At 37.9% G+C, this 17,270-nt stretch overlaps 1 protein-coding gene across 1 annotated transcript; it reads right to left on the minus strand.

The window, feature by feature from the left end:
• Positions 1-14,876: 14,876 nt before the first annotated feature.
• Positions 14,877-16,817, minus strand: LOC122142825. The gene is made up of 5 exons (XM_042753885.1): positions 16,800-16,817; positions 16,617-16,714; positions 15,689-15,864; positions 15,421-15,525; positions 14,877-15,253 (listed from the first exon to the last, which is right to left on the minus strand). The coding sequence occupies exons 1-5, from the start codon at positions 16,815-16,817 to the stop codon at positions 15,045-15,047; spliced, it is 606 nt and encodes a 201-aa protein (XP_042609819.1). The 3' UTR covers positions 14,877-15,044.
• Positions 16,818-17,270: the final 453 nt, after the last annotated feature.

Genomic DNA, 17,270 nt, shown 5'->3' on the forward strand with positions numbered 1-17,270 from the left:
ATGGTTTATTACTCCTTGAACTAGAGTGGCGCGGGGTTACCAAATTGATGTGACAATGGTCAGTGTGAGGTGACAATGGCACATACAAAGTTTGGTGCAAATATGTCAAAGCTATTGCAGAGATACAGCCTCTATAGAGCATGTATTTTGGCATCTTACGAACAAAAATTCGTTGAGTGCGCTAAACGAAAACCTTTTCGTATAATCGAAACGAAAATCCCTGAAACTTTTTGTCAGCTTGGTCTGAAGATGATGATCACGAAACCAAATTTGGTGACAAATCGGACTACTAACGGTCTAGGGTGGAGGACGTTCGAAAAAGTAGGTTTTCAACTTTAAATCAAAATTGGGACAGGAAGTATGGGGGGGCAATTTTGGAATAATTGGATATCAGATGTTCTCGGGCATGACCCAAAGAATATTAGCGACATGAACTTTCATTGCCATAGTTCTAATTTTTTCAAAAAGTTATTAGCAGATATTTATTCTATATTTCATTATAACTTTTGACCACAAGGTGGCGCTGCACCAAAGGTTTTTCGAGTAGCTTTCAGGGCATGGAGCCAAACATTCTTTGTAATTATGTTTGTCCAGCGATATGATAATGCGTTTAAAAAAAAAATACAGGTCATTTTGAAACATAATTCAAAATGGCCGCCACCTCAAATGGGCCGACATATGGGAACAAAATTGGATATCGTTCAAATCCGGCATGACCCACCCCGAATCTAAACGAGGATCAGTTTTGTGATTTTTGGTTCAAACATTCAGAAAGTTATAGCAACCACAATATGCATTTTCTATCTCCTGACCACTATGGGTGGCGGCGTCGAAACAACTGCAGGTAGTCTAGGGTCATGCTTGTTATAAACCCAAAAAGTTTGGGTCTCAAATACGCAAAAACGTTTGGGAAGTTATAGATCACAAGCATTTTTGGTTGCTTTTAGTAGAATTTGTCACGTGGTCTCGAGAAAGGTTGGGAAACAATCAACTTGAATTCCCATAACTTTTGGCCGGCATCTCTTAGATGATTGAGCCAAATTTTCCGTGAAAAATCGGGACTAACCGCTAGGACGGAGTTCGAAAAAAGTACGGTTTTTTGAAAAATTGAAAATAGCGAAAGAAAAATAAACCTTGGATTTTTGAATCTTCGGGGTTCATTTGACTTGGCTGAGCCAGGGGAGTCAGAGGAAAAAGAATTTTCATTATGTGGCTCACGGTTCAAAAGTTATTAGCATAAAAATATTGAAATTTGGACAAGTGGTGGTGCTAGAGAGTTGGAGTTAGAGACTTCAAATTTGCTATAGTTAATGCTGGGACTGTCCTCTATCAGTGTGCCAAATTATACAACTTTCCACGCAATCGGGTTCTATAGATACCATAGACTGGCGGTGAAGAAAGAAAGAAGAAGAAAGAAGAAGAATAGCGCCAGCGGATGCAATAGGTGCCCCTCACGCACCTTCGATTAGCAGCCTAAATATAGCTGCAAGCAGCATTAAGCACTCCAGCCTTTAAGTGAGGATCTAAACATGGCATGGAGGATCAGACCAAATGCAACAATGAGCAATTCACGGCAATTTTTAGGATGATTGTGATAGAAATTGCGGAAAAATCATAAATACAAGCACTAGTATTATGATTAAATGGTTTATCACTTTTGACCAACAGGTGGCGCTGTAATCAAATGATTGGGTGTGTGTTCTGTGTGAGGTGACAATGTTACACACAAAGTTTGGTGTCAGGTATGCCAAAGCATTGCAGAGATACAGGCTGAAGTGTCATTTTGGCATCATGGTTGAAATTACGTCGCTGTGGTATCACGAAAACGGTTTTGCCTATCGATACAAAATCCACAACATTTTGTCAGCACAGTCTGAAGATCATCTGATTCAATTTTGGTGAAAATCGGGATAGCGGTTGATGAGGAGTTGAAAAAGTAGGTTTCAACATAAATCAAAATGGCGGACAGGAAGTTCAGCGTGCTCTGGCATGTTGGTATCTATGTTGTCGGCATAAACTCAAAGGAATATTTTGAGACCAGTTTCATTGCAAGACTAATGCAATAAAAGTTATTAGCATTTTTTATAAATGTAATTATTACTGGTTAATGAATTATTTATTACTCTTGACCCATAGGTGGCGCGCGTACCAAATTGATGATGTGGGATGGTCAGTCTAGTGACAATGGCACCTACAAGTTTGGTGCAAATATGTCAAAGCTTTGCGAGATACAGCCTCAGATGTATTTTGGCATCTTCCTGAAAACAGATGCGTCCGATCGCATTTCGCGAAAACCGTTTAGGTATATCAACACAAAATCCATAACTTTTGTCAGCGGTCTGAAGATGATCGAACCAAATTTGGTGAAATCGGACTAGCGGTCTAGGAGGTTGAAAAAAGTAGGTTTCAACTTTAATCAAAATGGCGGACAGGAAGTATGTAATTTTGGAATAATTAGTATCGATGTTCTGGGGCATGACCCAAGAATATGTGAACCAGTTTGATTTCAATAGTCTAATTTTTTTCAAAGTTATTAGCATTTTTATATATTTATTTCATTATAACTTTTGACCTACAAGGTGGCGCTGCCACCAAACTTTTAATTAGCTTCAGGGCATGGAGCCAAACATTTTTGTAATTATTTTCATAGCGATCACGATAATGCGTTAAAAAATACAGCATTTTTGAAACATAATTCAAAATGGCCCGACGCCCAAAATAGCGATGATGAAAATTGCATATCATTCGACTTCGGCATGACCCGCAATCTACTGAGACCAGTTTTATGATTTTTGGCCAAACCATTCCAAGTTATAAGCAAATGCCATTTTTCATATCTCCTGACCACTAGGTGGCGCTGCGTCGAAACCACTGCAGGTAGTCTCAGGTCATGCTTGTTGTTATAACACCCGCAAGTTTGGTCTCAATCACGTAAACCGTTCGCGGAGTTATAGCCTCACAAGCATTTTTGCGTGCTTTTTAGTGAATTTTATCGCGTGGTATTGAGAGCGGTTGGGCCGAATCAACTTGAATTCCATAAGTTTTGCCAACATCGTATGAAGATGATCTGAGCCAATTTTCAGTGAATATGGGACTAACCGTCTAGGACGAGTTCGAAAAAGTAGGTTTTCGAACAATTGAAAATAGCAAAAAACTAAACCTTGCGATTTTTTTTTTGAATTTCGGGGTTCATTCGACTTGGCATGGTAAAGGATTCAGAAGGAAAAAAGAATTTTCATTTGTGGCTTACCGTTCAAAAGTTGTAGCATAAAATGAAATTTTGGACAAGTGGTGGTAGCTAGAGTAGAAGATAGAACTTCATTGCTATAGTTAATGCTGGGACTGTCCTCTATCAGTGTGCCAAGTCTCTAACTTTCCGCAATCGGTTCTATGGGCTGCCATAGACTGCGTGAAGAAAGAAGAATAATAAATATAGCTGCAAGCAGCAATTGCAAGGCCAAGCACTCCAGTGACAGAATTGAAGGAACTAAGCATGGCATGGAGCATCACACCAAATGCAACAATGGCAATTACAGCAATTTTTTGATGATTGTAGTGAAATTGCAGAAAAATCATAAATCTCAAGCATTAGTATTATGATTAAATGGCTTATAAATTTTGACCAACAGGTGGCGCTGTAATCAAATCATTTTGGTGTGTTCAGTGTGAGGTGACAATGGCACACACAAAGTTTGGTGTCAGTATGCCCAAAGCATTGCAGAGATACAGGCTGAAGTGTCATTTTGGCATCATGCCTGAAATTTGTCGCTGTGGTATCTTGAAAACGGTTTTTGTCTATCGATACAAAATCCATAACATTTTGTCAGCACAGTCCTGAAGATCATCTGATTCAATTTTGGTGAAAAATCCGGACCTACGGTTGATGAGGAGTTTGAAAAAGTATGTTTTTTCAACATAAATCAAAATGGCGGGCAGGAAGTTCAGCGTACTCTGGCATATTTGGTATCTATGTTGTCGGCCTAAGCCAAGGAATATTTTGAGACCAGTTTTATTGCAATAGGTTAATGCAATAAAAAGTTATTAGCATTTTTATAAATGTAATTATTAATGGTTGTTAATGAATGGTTTATTACTCTTGACCAATAGGTGGCGCTGTTGCAAATTGATGTTGCATGGTCAGTGTGAGGTGACAATGGCACCTACAAAGTTTAGTGCAAAAATGTCAAAGCTTTGCAGAGATACAGCCTCAGATGTATTTGGCATCTTCACGACCAGAGATTTGTTGATGCATTGCTTGAAAACCGTTTAGCATATCGACACAAAATCCATAACACCGTCAGCACACTCTGAAGATGATTGAGTCAAATTTGGTGAAAATCAGACTAACGGTCTAGGAGGTTGTTCGAAAAGTAGGTTTCAACATGAATCAAATGGGGACAGGAAGTATTGCCAATTTTGGCAGGTAATATCGATGTTCTCGGCAGGAACCAAAGAATATAGCGACACCGTTTTCATTCTAATAGTCTAATTTTTTCAAAAGTTATTAGCATTTTATGATATTTCATTACTATAACTTTGACCACAAGGTGGCCTGCCGCAAACTTTTGAGTAGCATCGAACTGGAGCCAACCATTTTTGTAATTATTTTTCATAACGATCTGATATCGCGTTAAAAAATATATAGCATTTTATTCAAAATGGCCCGACACCTGAAATGGCGACCGCGGAAAGTGGATATCCTTACGACTTCGACATGACCACAGATCATGGGGCCAGTTTTTGTTATTTTTGGTAAACCATTCCAGAAGTTATAGCAAAAATATGCATTTTCATATCTCCTGACCACTAGGTGGCGCTGCGTCGATACACTGCAGGTAGTCTCAGGTCATGCTTGTTGCATAACACACACCAAGTTTGGTCTCAATCGCCAAACCGTTCTGGAGTTATAGCCTCACAAGCATTTTCGCGTCTTTTGTAGAATTTGTTAGCGTGTGGTCGAGAAGCGGTTGGACAAATCAACTTCCATAACTTTTTGCTGCATCATCTGAAGATGATCTGAGCCAATTTTAAGTGAAAATCGGACTAACCGTCTGGGGCGGTTAAGTAAAAGTAGGTTTTTCAAACAATTGAAAATAAGCGAAAAAACTAAACCTTGCGATTTTGAATTTTTGAGGTTCATTCAACTCGGCCTGACAGGATTCAGAGGAAAAAATTTTCATTTTGTGGCTTCGCGGTTCAAGTTATTAGCATAAAAATATTGAAACTTTGGACAGGTGGTGGCGCTAGAGAGTTTGAATTATGACTTCACATTTCTCTGGTGAAATATGTTGACACTGTCCTCTATTAGCGTTCCAAATTCCATAACTTTCCCCCGCAAATCGGTTCTATTTGGCTGCCATAGACTTGCGGCGGAAGCGGAAGATAATAATATATAATAATATAATAATACTAATAAGAAGAAGAAAAGAAAACTAACGAACAATAGGGCCAAGCCCTTCGGTGCTTGCCCCTAATAAATATAGCTGCACGCAGCAATTACGGGCCAAGCACTCCAGCGCAAATTGAGGAGCTAAGCATGGCATGGAGCATCACACCAAATGCAAACATGGACACTTACAGCAAATTTTAGGATGATTGTAGGATTGAAATCGGTGGAAAAAAAAATCATAATCACCAAGCACTTGTAATATGATTAGAATGGGCTTATCACTTGTTGACCAAGCAGGTGGCGCCTGTAAGCAAAATTCATTTTTGTGGTGTTCTTTGTGAGGATGACAATGGCCACACACAACGTTTGGTGGGCAGGAGGCAAAAGCATTGCAGAAGATACAGGATGAATTTTCATTTTGGGCATCATGCCTGAAATTCGTGCGGCTGTGGTATGCAAAAACGGTTTTTGTCTATCAATTACAAAATCCATAAAACCATTTTTTTTCGTGTTCGCACTTGAGTTCCTTTTTGTTTTTTTTACTAAGATCATCCGATTCAATTTTGGTGAAAATCGGGACCAACGGTTGATGAGGATGTTCGAAAAAGTAGGTTTTTCAACATAAATCAAAAAGGCGGACAGGAAGTTCAGCGTACTCTGGCATATATTTGGTAGCTATGTTGTCGGCCTCAAGCCAAGGAATATTTTGAGACCCAGTTTCATTGCAATAGGCTAATGCATTAAAAAGTTATTAGCATTTATATAAGTGTAATTATTAATGGGTTTAATGAATGATTTATTAGTCTTGACCAATAGGTGGCGCTGTTTACCAAATTGATTGTGACATGGGTCAGTCTGACGGTGACAATGGCACATACAAAGTTTGGACCAATATATTCAAAAGCTTTGCCGAGATTACAGCCTCAGATGTATTTTTGGCATCTTACGAACAAATTCGTTGATGCGCTAAATGAAAACGCGTTTCGTATATCAACACGAAATCCATAACTTTTTGTCAGCGTGGTTTGAAGATGATTCGAGTCAAATTTGGTGAAAATCGACTAACGGTCTAGGAGGAGTTTTGAAAAAGTAGGTTTTGCAACTTTAATCAAAATGGCGGACAGGAAGTATGGCCATTTTGGCATAATTGTTATTGATGTTCTCGGCAGGACCCAAGGAATATAGGGAGCCACCATTTTTCATTTTACATAGTCTAAGTTTTTCAAAAGTTATAAGCATTTTTAGATATATTTCATTATAACTTTTGACCACAAGGTGCGCTGCCACCAAAACGTTTTTGAGTAGCTTCAGGGCATGGAGCCAAACATTTTTGTAATTATTTTCGTAGGCGATACGATAATGCGTTAAAAAAATACAGCATTTTGAAACATAAATTCAAAATGCCCGACACCTAAAAATGGCCGACACGTGAAAATTGGATATCATTTCGACTCGGCATGACCCACTGAATCTAAAGAGACCAGTTTTGTTATTTTTGGCCAAAACCATTCAGAAGTTATAAGCAAAATATGCATTTTTCATATCTCCTGACCACTAGCGGTGGCGCTGCGTTCGAAACACCCTGCAGGTAGTCCTCTCAGGTCATGCTTGTTATAACACACACCAAGTTTTGTCTCAATATGCCCAACCGTTGCGGAGTTATAGCCTCACAAGCATTTTGTGCGTTCTTTTCGTAGTAATTTTTTTCGCGTGGTATTCGAGAACGGTTGGACGAATCAACTTGATTTCCATAACTTTTGCCGGCCATGGAATTGATCGTCTGAAGATGATCTGAGCCAATTTTCGTGAAAATCGGACTAACCGGTCTAGGACGAGTTCAAAAAAGTAGGTTTTTCGAACAATTGAAAATAGCGAAAAAACTAGACCTTGCGATTTTTGAATTTCGGGGTTCATTCGACTTGGCCTGAGCCAAGGATTCAGAGGAAAAAAGCAATTTTCATTTTGTGGCTTACGGTTCAAAAGTTATTAGCATAAAAATATTGAAACTTTGGACAAGTGGTGGCGCTAGAGAGTTGGGAGTTAGAGACTTCAAATTTGCTAAAGTTAATGTTGGGTCTGTCCTCTATCAGTGTGCCAAATTATACAACTTTCCCGCAATCGGTTCTATGGGCTGCCATAGACTTGCAGCGGAAGAAGAAGAAGAAGAAGAAGAAGAAGAAGACGAAGAGAAGACGAAGAACCGAAGAAGAAGAATAAATAGGTGCCTACGCAATATATAGCTGCAAGCAGCAATTACGGGGCCAAGCCACTCCAGCGGCAAATTGAGGAGCTAAGCATGCATGGAGGAGCACCAATGCAACAAGCGATTACAGCAATTTTTAGGATGATTGTAATTGAAAATGGCGGAAAAATCATCATAAATACAAGCACTAGTATTATGATTAAATGGCTTATGAATTTTTGACCAACAGGTGGCGTTGTAATCAAATCATTTTGGTGTGTTCTGTGTGAGGTGCCAATGGCACACACAAAGTTTGGTGTCAGTATGCTAAAGCATTGCAGAGATACAGGCTGAAGTGTCATTTTGGCATCATGCCTGAAATTCGTCGCTGTGGTATGCGATAATGGTTTTGTCTATCGATACAAAATCCCTAACATTTTGTCAGCACAGTCTGAAGATCATCTGATTCAATTTTGGTTAAAATCGGACCAACGGGTGATGAGGAGTTTTTTTCAAAAAAAAAAAGTAGTTTTTCAACATGAATCAAAATGGCGGACAGGAGTTTCAGCGTACTCTGGCTATTTGGTATCTATGTTGTCGGCATAAGCCAAGGGAAATATTTTTAGGCCAATTTCATTGCAATAGGCTAATGCAATAAAAGTTATTAGCATTTTTATAAGTGTAAATTATTAATGGTTAATGAATGGTTTATTACTCTTGACCAATAGGGTGGCGCTTTTACCAAATTGATGTGGCATGGTCAGTGTGAGGTGACAATGGCACATACAAAGTTTGGTGCAAATATGTCAAAGCTTTGCAGAGATACAGCCTCAGAAGTGTTTTGGCATCGTACGAACACATTTGTTGATGCGCTAAACGAAAAACCCCTCGTATATCAACACGAAATCCATAACTTTTTGTCAGCACACTCTGAAGATGAACCGAGTCTAATTTCGTGAAAATCGGACTAACGGTCTAGGAGGAGTTCGAAAAGTAGGTTTTCAACTTTAATCAAAATGGCGGACAGGAAGTATGGCCAATTTTGGAATAATTGGTATTGATGTTCTCGGCATGACCCAAAGAATATAGAGACATAACTTTTATTACAATAGTCTCTATTTTTTTCAAAAGTTATTAGCATTTTTTATATATTTCATTATAACTTTTGACCACAAGGTGGCGCTGCCACCAAACTTTTTGAGTAGCTTCAGGGCATGGAGTCAAACATTTTTTTAATTATTTTCGTAGCGATCCGATAATGCGTTCAAAAAATACAGCATTTTGAAACATAATTCAAAATGGCCGACACCTAAAATGGCCGACACGGGAAAATTGGATATCATTCGACTTCGACATGACCCACCCAATCTAATGAGACCAGTTTTGTGATTTTTGGCCAAACCATTCAGAAGTTATAAGCAAAAAATATGCATTTTTCATATCTCCTGACCACTAGGTGGCGCTGCGTCGAAACACTGCAGGGTAGCTGGTAGTCTCAGGTCATGGTTGTTATAACACTTGGTATGTATTTTTCTAAGTGTTGGGGGGTTATGGCTTAAATGGATTTTTTGCGTGCTTTTCGTAGAATTTTTTCGCGTGGTATTCGAGAACGGTTGGACGAATCAACTTGAATTCCATAACTTTTTGCCGGCATGGTCTGAATATGATCTGAGCCAATTTTCGTGAAAATCGGACTAACCGTCTAGGACGAGTTCGAAAAAGTAGGTTTTTTCGAACAATTGAAAATAGCGAAAAAACTAAACCTTGCGATTTTTGAATTTCGGGGTTCATTCGACTTGGCCTGAGCCAAGGATTCAGAGGAAAAAATAATTTTCATTTTGTGGCTTACGGTTCAAAAGTTATTAGCATAAAAATATTGAAATTTTGGACAAGTGGTGGCGCTAGAGAGTAGAAGATAGAGACTTCAAATTTGCCATAGTTAATGCTGGGACTGTCCTCTATCAGTGTGCCAAATTATACAACTTTCCCGCAATCGGTTCTATGGGCTGCCATAGACTTGGCGGAAGAAGAAGGCGGAAGAAGAAGAAGAAGAAGAAGAATGCCTACGCACCTTCGGTGCTTTGGCCCCTAATAATAACGCCAACGTATTTCAATATAGCGTGTTTTGCAAGCAGCTAACGATTGTCATAGTGCCTCCGCACCTTCGGGGGCCAAGCACAATTACGGGCCAGCAGCGGCAAATTGAGGAGCTAAGCATGGCATGGAGCATCACACCAAATGCAACAATGAGCAATTACAGCCATTTTAGGATGATTGTAATTGAAATGGCGGAAAAAATCATAAATACAAGCACTAGTATTATGATTAAATGGCTTATCACTTTTGATCAACAGGTGGCGCTGTGATCAAATCATTTTGGTGTGTTCTATGTGAGGTGACAATGGCACACACAAAGTTTTGGTGTCAGTATGCCAAAGCATTGCAGAGATACAGGCTGAAGTGTCATTTTGGCATCATGCCTGAAATTCGTCACTGTGGTATGCGAAAACGGTTTTGTCTATCGATACAAAATCCATAACATTTTGTCATCACAGTCTGAAGATCATCTGATTCAATTTTGGTGAAAATTGGACAAACGGTTGATGAGGAGTTCGAAAAAGTACGTTTTCAACATAAATCAAAATGGCGGACAGGAAGTTCAGCTTACTCTGGCATATTTGGTATCTATGTTGTCGGCTTAAGCCAAGGAATATTTTGATACCAGTTTCATTGCAATAGGCTAATGCAATAAAAAGTTATTAGCATTTTTATAAATGTAATTATTAATGGTTAATGAATGGTTTATTACTCTTGACCAATAGGTGGCGCTGTTACCAAATTGATGTGGCATGGTCAGTGTGAGGTGACAATGGCACCTACAAAAGTTTGGTGCAAAAATGTCAAAGCTTTGCAGAGATACAGCCTCAGATGTATTTTGGCATCATACGACCAAATTCGTTGATGCGCTAAACGAAAAACCATTTTCGTATATCAACACGAAATCCATAACTTTTTGTCAGCACACTCTGAAGATGATCCGAGTCAAATTTGGGTGAAAATCAGACTAACGGTCTAGGAGGAGTTCGAAAAAGTAGGTTTTCAACATGAATCAAAATGGCGGACAGGAAGTATGGCTAATTTTGGCATAATTGGTATCGATGTTCTCGGCAGGACCCAAAGAATATAGCGAGACACATTTCATTTTAATAGTCTTATTTTTTCAATAGTTATTAGCTTTTAAGATATTTCATTATAACTTTTGACCACAAAGGTGGCGCTGCCACCAAACTTTTTGAGTAGCTTCAGCGCATGGAGCCAAACATTTTTGTAATTATTTTCGTAGCGATACGATAATGCGTTCAAAGATACAGCATTTTGAAACGTAATTCAAAATGGCCGACACCTAAAATGGCCGTCACGGCCATGAAAATTGGATATCATTCGACTCGACATGCCCCACCGAATCTAATGAGACCAGGTTTTGTGATTTTTGGCCAAACCATTCAGAAGTTATAGGCAAAAATATGCACTTTTCATATCTCCTGACCACTAGGTGGCGCTGCGTCGAAACACTGCAGCGTAGTCTCAAGTCATGCTTGTTATAACACACACCAAGTTTGGTCTCAATACGCCAAACCGTTGCGGAGTTATAGCCTCACAAGCATTTTTGCGTGCTTTTCGTAGAATTTTGTTCGCGTTGGTAGTCGAGAACGGTTGGACAAATCAACTTGAATTCCATAACTTTTTGTACCGGCATCATCAGAAGATGATCTGAGCAAATTTTCGTGAAAATCGGGGACTAACCGTCTAGGACGAGTTTGAAAAAAGTAGGTTTTTCGAACAATTGACAAATAGCGAAAAAACTAAACCTTGCGATTTTTGGATTTTGGGGTTCATTCGACTTGGCATGAGCCAAGAATTCAGAGGAAAAAAAAGAATTTTAATTTTGTGGCTTACGGTTCAAAAGTTATTAGCATAAAAATTTTGAACTTTTGGACAAGTGGTGGCGCTAGAGAGTTGGAGTTAGAGACTTCAAATTTGATATAGTTAATGTTGGGACTGTACTTCTATCAGTGTGCCAAATTATACAACTTTCCCGCAATCGGTTCTATGGGCTGCCATAGACTTGCGGCGGAAGAAGAAGAAGAAGAAGAAGAAGAAGAAGAAGAAATATAGCTGCAAGCAGCAATTACGGGGCCAAGCACTCCAGCGGCAAATTGAGGAGCTAAGCATGGCATGGAGCATCACACCAAATGCAACAATGAGCAATTACAGCTATTTTAGGATGATTGTAATTGAAATTGCGGAAAAATCATAAATACAAGCACTAGTATTATGATTAAAATGGCTTATCACTTTTGACCAACAGGTGGCGCTGTAATCAAATCATTTTGGTGTGTTCTGTGTGAGGTGAGAATGGCACACACAAAGTTTGGTGTCAATATGCCAAAGCATTCCAGGGATACAGCCTCAAGTGTCATTTTCTCATTGTGCCTCAAATTCGTCGATGTGGTATGCGAAAATTGTTTTTGTCTATCGATACAAAATGCATAACATTTTTTGTCAGCACAGTCTGAAGATCATCTGATTCAATTTTGGTGAAAATCGGACCAACGGTTGATGAGGATTTGAAAAAGTAGGTTTTCCAACATAAACCAAAATGGCGGACAGGAAGTTCAGCGTACTCTGGCATATTTAGTATGTATGTTGTCGGCATAAGTCACAGAATATTTTGAGACCAGTTTAATTGCAATAGGATAATGCAATAAAAAGTTATTAGCAGTTTTATAAATGTAATTATTAATGGTTAATAAATGGTTTATTACTCTGTTGCATGAAATAAATCCTGATGTGAAGAAAAAAACTTAACCTTTGTTTTGAGAATCATTGGAATGAAGTCATCTATACATGATGCAGAATAGGACATTCAAAAATTACACATAAATTTTTACTCTTAGGAGAAAATCCTTCAAAATGTTCATTTTGTCAGAATTCATTGTCCATTAAACATATCCTTCTAGATTGTATTACATCTGCCTGTGTGAGAAAACCTTTTTTATTCCGTTGATAGTTTTGTAAAAAAATTTAATCAAGTGAATCCGAACATGATCCTAAGGTTTCTAGAATAATAAATTTTAAACATCTTTTTCTAGTCTTCCTTTGATTGATTGCACTTTATTCTCGCCATTAATATAGCCTTAGAAGCTGGTATGGCATTTAAAAGAAAAGAAAGAAAGAAAGAAAGAATTTTAGAAGTTTACAGTCTGTGTACAAAAGCATAATTGTTTTGGGGTTTGACTCAGCTTGAGCGAGTTTTGTACATGAAGCTCTGCAAGAGCCATAATAAATTGATGGGTTGGGAGGGTTAGTTTTAGAATGTATTCCATTGCAGTTACAAATTACTTTCATTAAAAAAGTATTCAGTAATGTAATCCAAACAGCACATTATTAATGTAACCTGATTACTTTTGGATTCCTTTAAAGTCATATAAAAGTGAGGTAAGAAGTAATCAATTTAGTTTTATTTAACAATGAATTTAAAATAAAACTATATATAATAATAATAATAAAAAAAAAACAATCTTGTCTTTTTTCACCAACTAGAGATTTCACAGCCCTGTATATTTATATAAAAGGCTATACAGACATCTAGTGGCTACAGTATGGTATTACAGATTGTTTTATTTTTATTTCTTTAATATGCACAAGGAAAAACATAGTTTAAACAATATTTTAAAATTAAAAATAAAAATATATATTTACATATTAGTCTATTTTAAAATACATGTTGATCAAGGCTGTGATCTTTTTAATTTTATTGACTGACCCTGCATTAGAGGTGGAAGTTCCCCTTTGGGAGTTCCCTTTCTCTAGCTCTTTTTCTGCTAGAAACTTACAAAGATCATAACTTCGTTTTTGGTCGAAAATGAGTTATTTAGATTTTTGGCATATTCAAGACCTTCGTTTGTCATGTGGATGAGTATCTTGAATGAATTCCGTTTTTTTTTTTTTTTTTTTTTGTTAGAAAATAATGAGTTGTCTTAACAGTAAGTTCCAAAAGACCATGAGAAACAAAGGCAGAACACTGTAACATCAGTTACCGCTCTTTGGCTTGAGTTATGGTACTCTACTCTTGTTTAGCCGCGCGTTACTGTAACTTACTGGTGGCTGCTACCTACCAGATTGTACGGTTATGTGCCTTCGTTTTAATGTTCATTAAAATTATGGTGTAGCCTGTGTACTATGTGCAGCTGCCATCATTCCTTCTAACTTCTGATGTCCTCAAAGCTTTTTCCTGCACAAACGCGGTCAGAACATTTAGTATGGTCTGAACCCGCTCCATCGACAAACGTGCGATTTCGATCGCGAAGGATTATGCAGAGTTGACAGAAAAGTGTTACACATGTCGTAGCAGTTGAATACAATAGCATCCAGCTACAGCCCCGCAGACTCACCTACGGTTAGACACCACTGGCTGGACACTAGTGGATAGACAGCCTACGTCATTTCCATTTTCTCCGTCATTTCCGTTTCGCCGCCAATTTCCGTTTTCACCGCTGGATGGACAGCAATTTTATTTCCTATTTTCACCTCTGGATTGAGATATATTTATTTTATATTTTCATCTCTGGATAGACAGCATATTTAGTTATCACCTCTGGGTGGACAGAATATTTATTTTATATTTTCACCTCTGGATGGACAGAATATTTATTTTATATTTTCACCTCTGGATAGACAGCATATTTAGTTTTCACCTCTGGATGGACAGTGTATTTATTTTATATTTTGACCTCTGGATTGACATTTATTTATTTTATATTTTCACCTATGGATAGACAGCATATTTATTTTTTGTTTTCACCAGTGGATAGACAGCATTCTTTGCAGGCTTAATTGCACACGTATTTTTCCGTATTGTCATTTTACTTTTATGACTTAAAATATATAATATAAAAGCTGTGTGCAAATTGAAATATGATCTTTATCATATCTCTTTACATAAAACAATTCTCAATAATATACTTAATAACTGCATTCACAAGAACCACCTTGAAAATATATATTGTTCAGATCATATCACTATTTTTTGTGACCTAAATTCAGCCTAGATAAATGGACTATAACGTTTTGTCAATACAACAGAATTGTACATGTTAATTGACCACAGTATTTTGCCTTGCCCATTTGGATATTCAATTCTTCTTTTTTTTTTTGTTCTGTTTTTAAAATATACATAGATTCACATGATCAGACAATTTACTAAACAATCCAGATCAAATTAACACTTCATGGTTTTTGCGATATTTATTGGAAATGACACAATCTAATTAGTAAAATTTGTCAAATCTGACCATCAGAATGAAGATGCCACAGTCAGGCCCGTAAGGTTGTGGGGGAAGTCCCTATTTCAAGAGAAAATAAAATATGAACAGTTCCAAATAAACTATTGCACACTGTGGACACCACACCTCATTCCTGCCCCCTAAAACTGGCAGTCTGGGCAATGCTCAGGAAATTCAGGGTCTGTATAAAACCCTCGCAGGTCTCCATGTCTTCCGTTTCTACAGTACCCCACCCAGTCTTTGAAAAAACACATCTGCAATTTCTGCATTGTACAATTTTAAAAGGGACACACATGTCTCTTACAGCCTGGGGCAGTTTTTTGACATTCACCACACCTAAAGCAAGAACAGATGTACAATATGATTAGAATGAGCATGTTTATATTTAACTATATTAGAGTAGAAGTGTTGATTTAAGGCCAATACAGAAATGAAAAATTGATTAAAAACTTATTCTCCAGCCAAGCATAATGGGCCCGGTGTCTAAATTCTAGACTGCTCACCACATCCCTCAAGGCTGTACATGTTAATGACAGGGTAAGGTAGGCGGCATCTCCGTCTGAGAGGATCACCTCTAGACAAACCTTCTCCAAAACACTTTTTGGCATCTGTGAAAAAAAAGATTTTTTAAAAAAATGATGGTGGTGATGTTGTTTGTTGCCAAGGTTGCAGTTGTACATGCAATAGCCTGTGGAAACAAAGACAAAAAAACATTAACTACAGATTCAAACAATATACATATGGTGTGTCATATTGAGAAAATGTACCCACCTTTGTATTTTACAGATGTCGCAAGATGAGCCTTTAAATGAATGATTACACGGTATCGGTCTGTGGGTTTAAAAATGTTTGAATTGCACAGTGGGCAGTGATACCGGCTGCAGCACTCTGTGCATTTCTGTATTGGTGGTAGCTCCGTCCCCTCTACGCACACTAATGTGATTTGCCTAAAAGAAGAGGGTAGTATTAATAGATTGTTTATGTAATAAGTATAGTGAGACATATGAAATACCGGTAGTACCTTATAATTCATAAGAGTTTACAAAAATCCAATTAATAACTTTTCAAAAAAAAAAAAAAGGAATTGAACAATGTAGGTGAAAACTTGTGTGTGGTAGATGGACTGTAAAAAATAGTGTGGTAACAAAAACAAAAAAAACATATAAAATGTTAATATTCTCCTATACAAAATATGTAAAATGGTAAATGGACTGCATTTAGGCTATATAGCGCTTTCAACAGACCCATGGCCACCAAAGCGCTTTAAATATCATCATAAACATATTAAACAGGCAGGCACACGTGCATAGGGAAAAGTACTACTTCAACAAAAAACAAAAAAACATAGCTAGCTAGCAAACTCTCGTGTGCATAGACAACCTAGCATTTTAGACTATTCTCTACCAAGACTGTTATATGAGATCTCGTTAACTGGGTACAATCTTCACACATCCAAGTGAAAAAAAAAAACGTATTTACAATATACATCATAACACTCAAAGAACGATTTAATTGGAAAATCTATTGTAGCAACCTAACGTTAGCTCTAGAATTGAGGGCACACCAGAGTTCAGTAATACCTTTAAAAAAACACGACACAGTACCCTGAAAACAAGACGATTTTTTTTAACTAGCTAGTTTGTACATTTGAATTCTGACATGACCTATAAATCATTGACAGTTTATTATTTTTTCTTACCGCTGACATCTGCATGGCGCGTCAAAATTGAAAAGTGAACGACGATACGGAAATGACGTCAATTTGAAAAGTGAATGACGATACGGAAATGACGTCTGCTGGAAATCCAGTCCAGCCAGTGGTGTCTAACCGGAGGTGAGTCTGCGGGGCTAAGCCCCGCCTCATCCAGTTCGGGTACCGGACCTGGGTTGAAACACCCATGGATCTAGCTGGCAGAGTGCCAAAACTTCGCCGGCGCCTTCAGCCCTGCCCTAAACACGGTCGAGCCAACGCTAGACTAATATATCTATGTAGGTATTTTGCCATGTCAAATGTATTAATAATGCTATCAGAATGCAACCAAACACAGGATAGCAATAAGTAGATGGCTATAAATAATTGTAAGTCATACAAATTAAATGCCATGATTACTGGATTTTATACAGGTGTTATTCTAATGATTTTGTTAATGGTGATCAGCAACCAAATATTGATAATGTGGAAGTTACTGCCTTTTGCCCTAAGTAGGTTAACTGCAGTCTGGAGCAATGGGTGTGCCAAAAGCTGGGGGCGTGACAAAAAGGTTTCTCATTGGTGAAACGAAAGGTAGGGGGCGTGCCAAAAGGTTTCTCATTGGTGAAAGGAAAGGTAGGGGGCGTGTCAAAAGGTAGTGCA

This window comes from Cyprinus carpio, unplaced genomic scaffold, assembly GCF_018340385.1.
Source record: "Cyprinus carpio isolate SPL01 unplaced genomic scaffold, ASM1834038v1 S000000171, whole genome shotgun sequence".
NCBI lineage: Eukaryota > Metazoa > Chordata > Actinopteri > Cypriniformes > Cyprinidae > Cyprinus > Cyprinus carpio.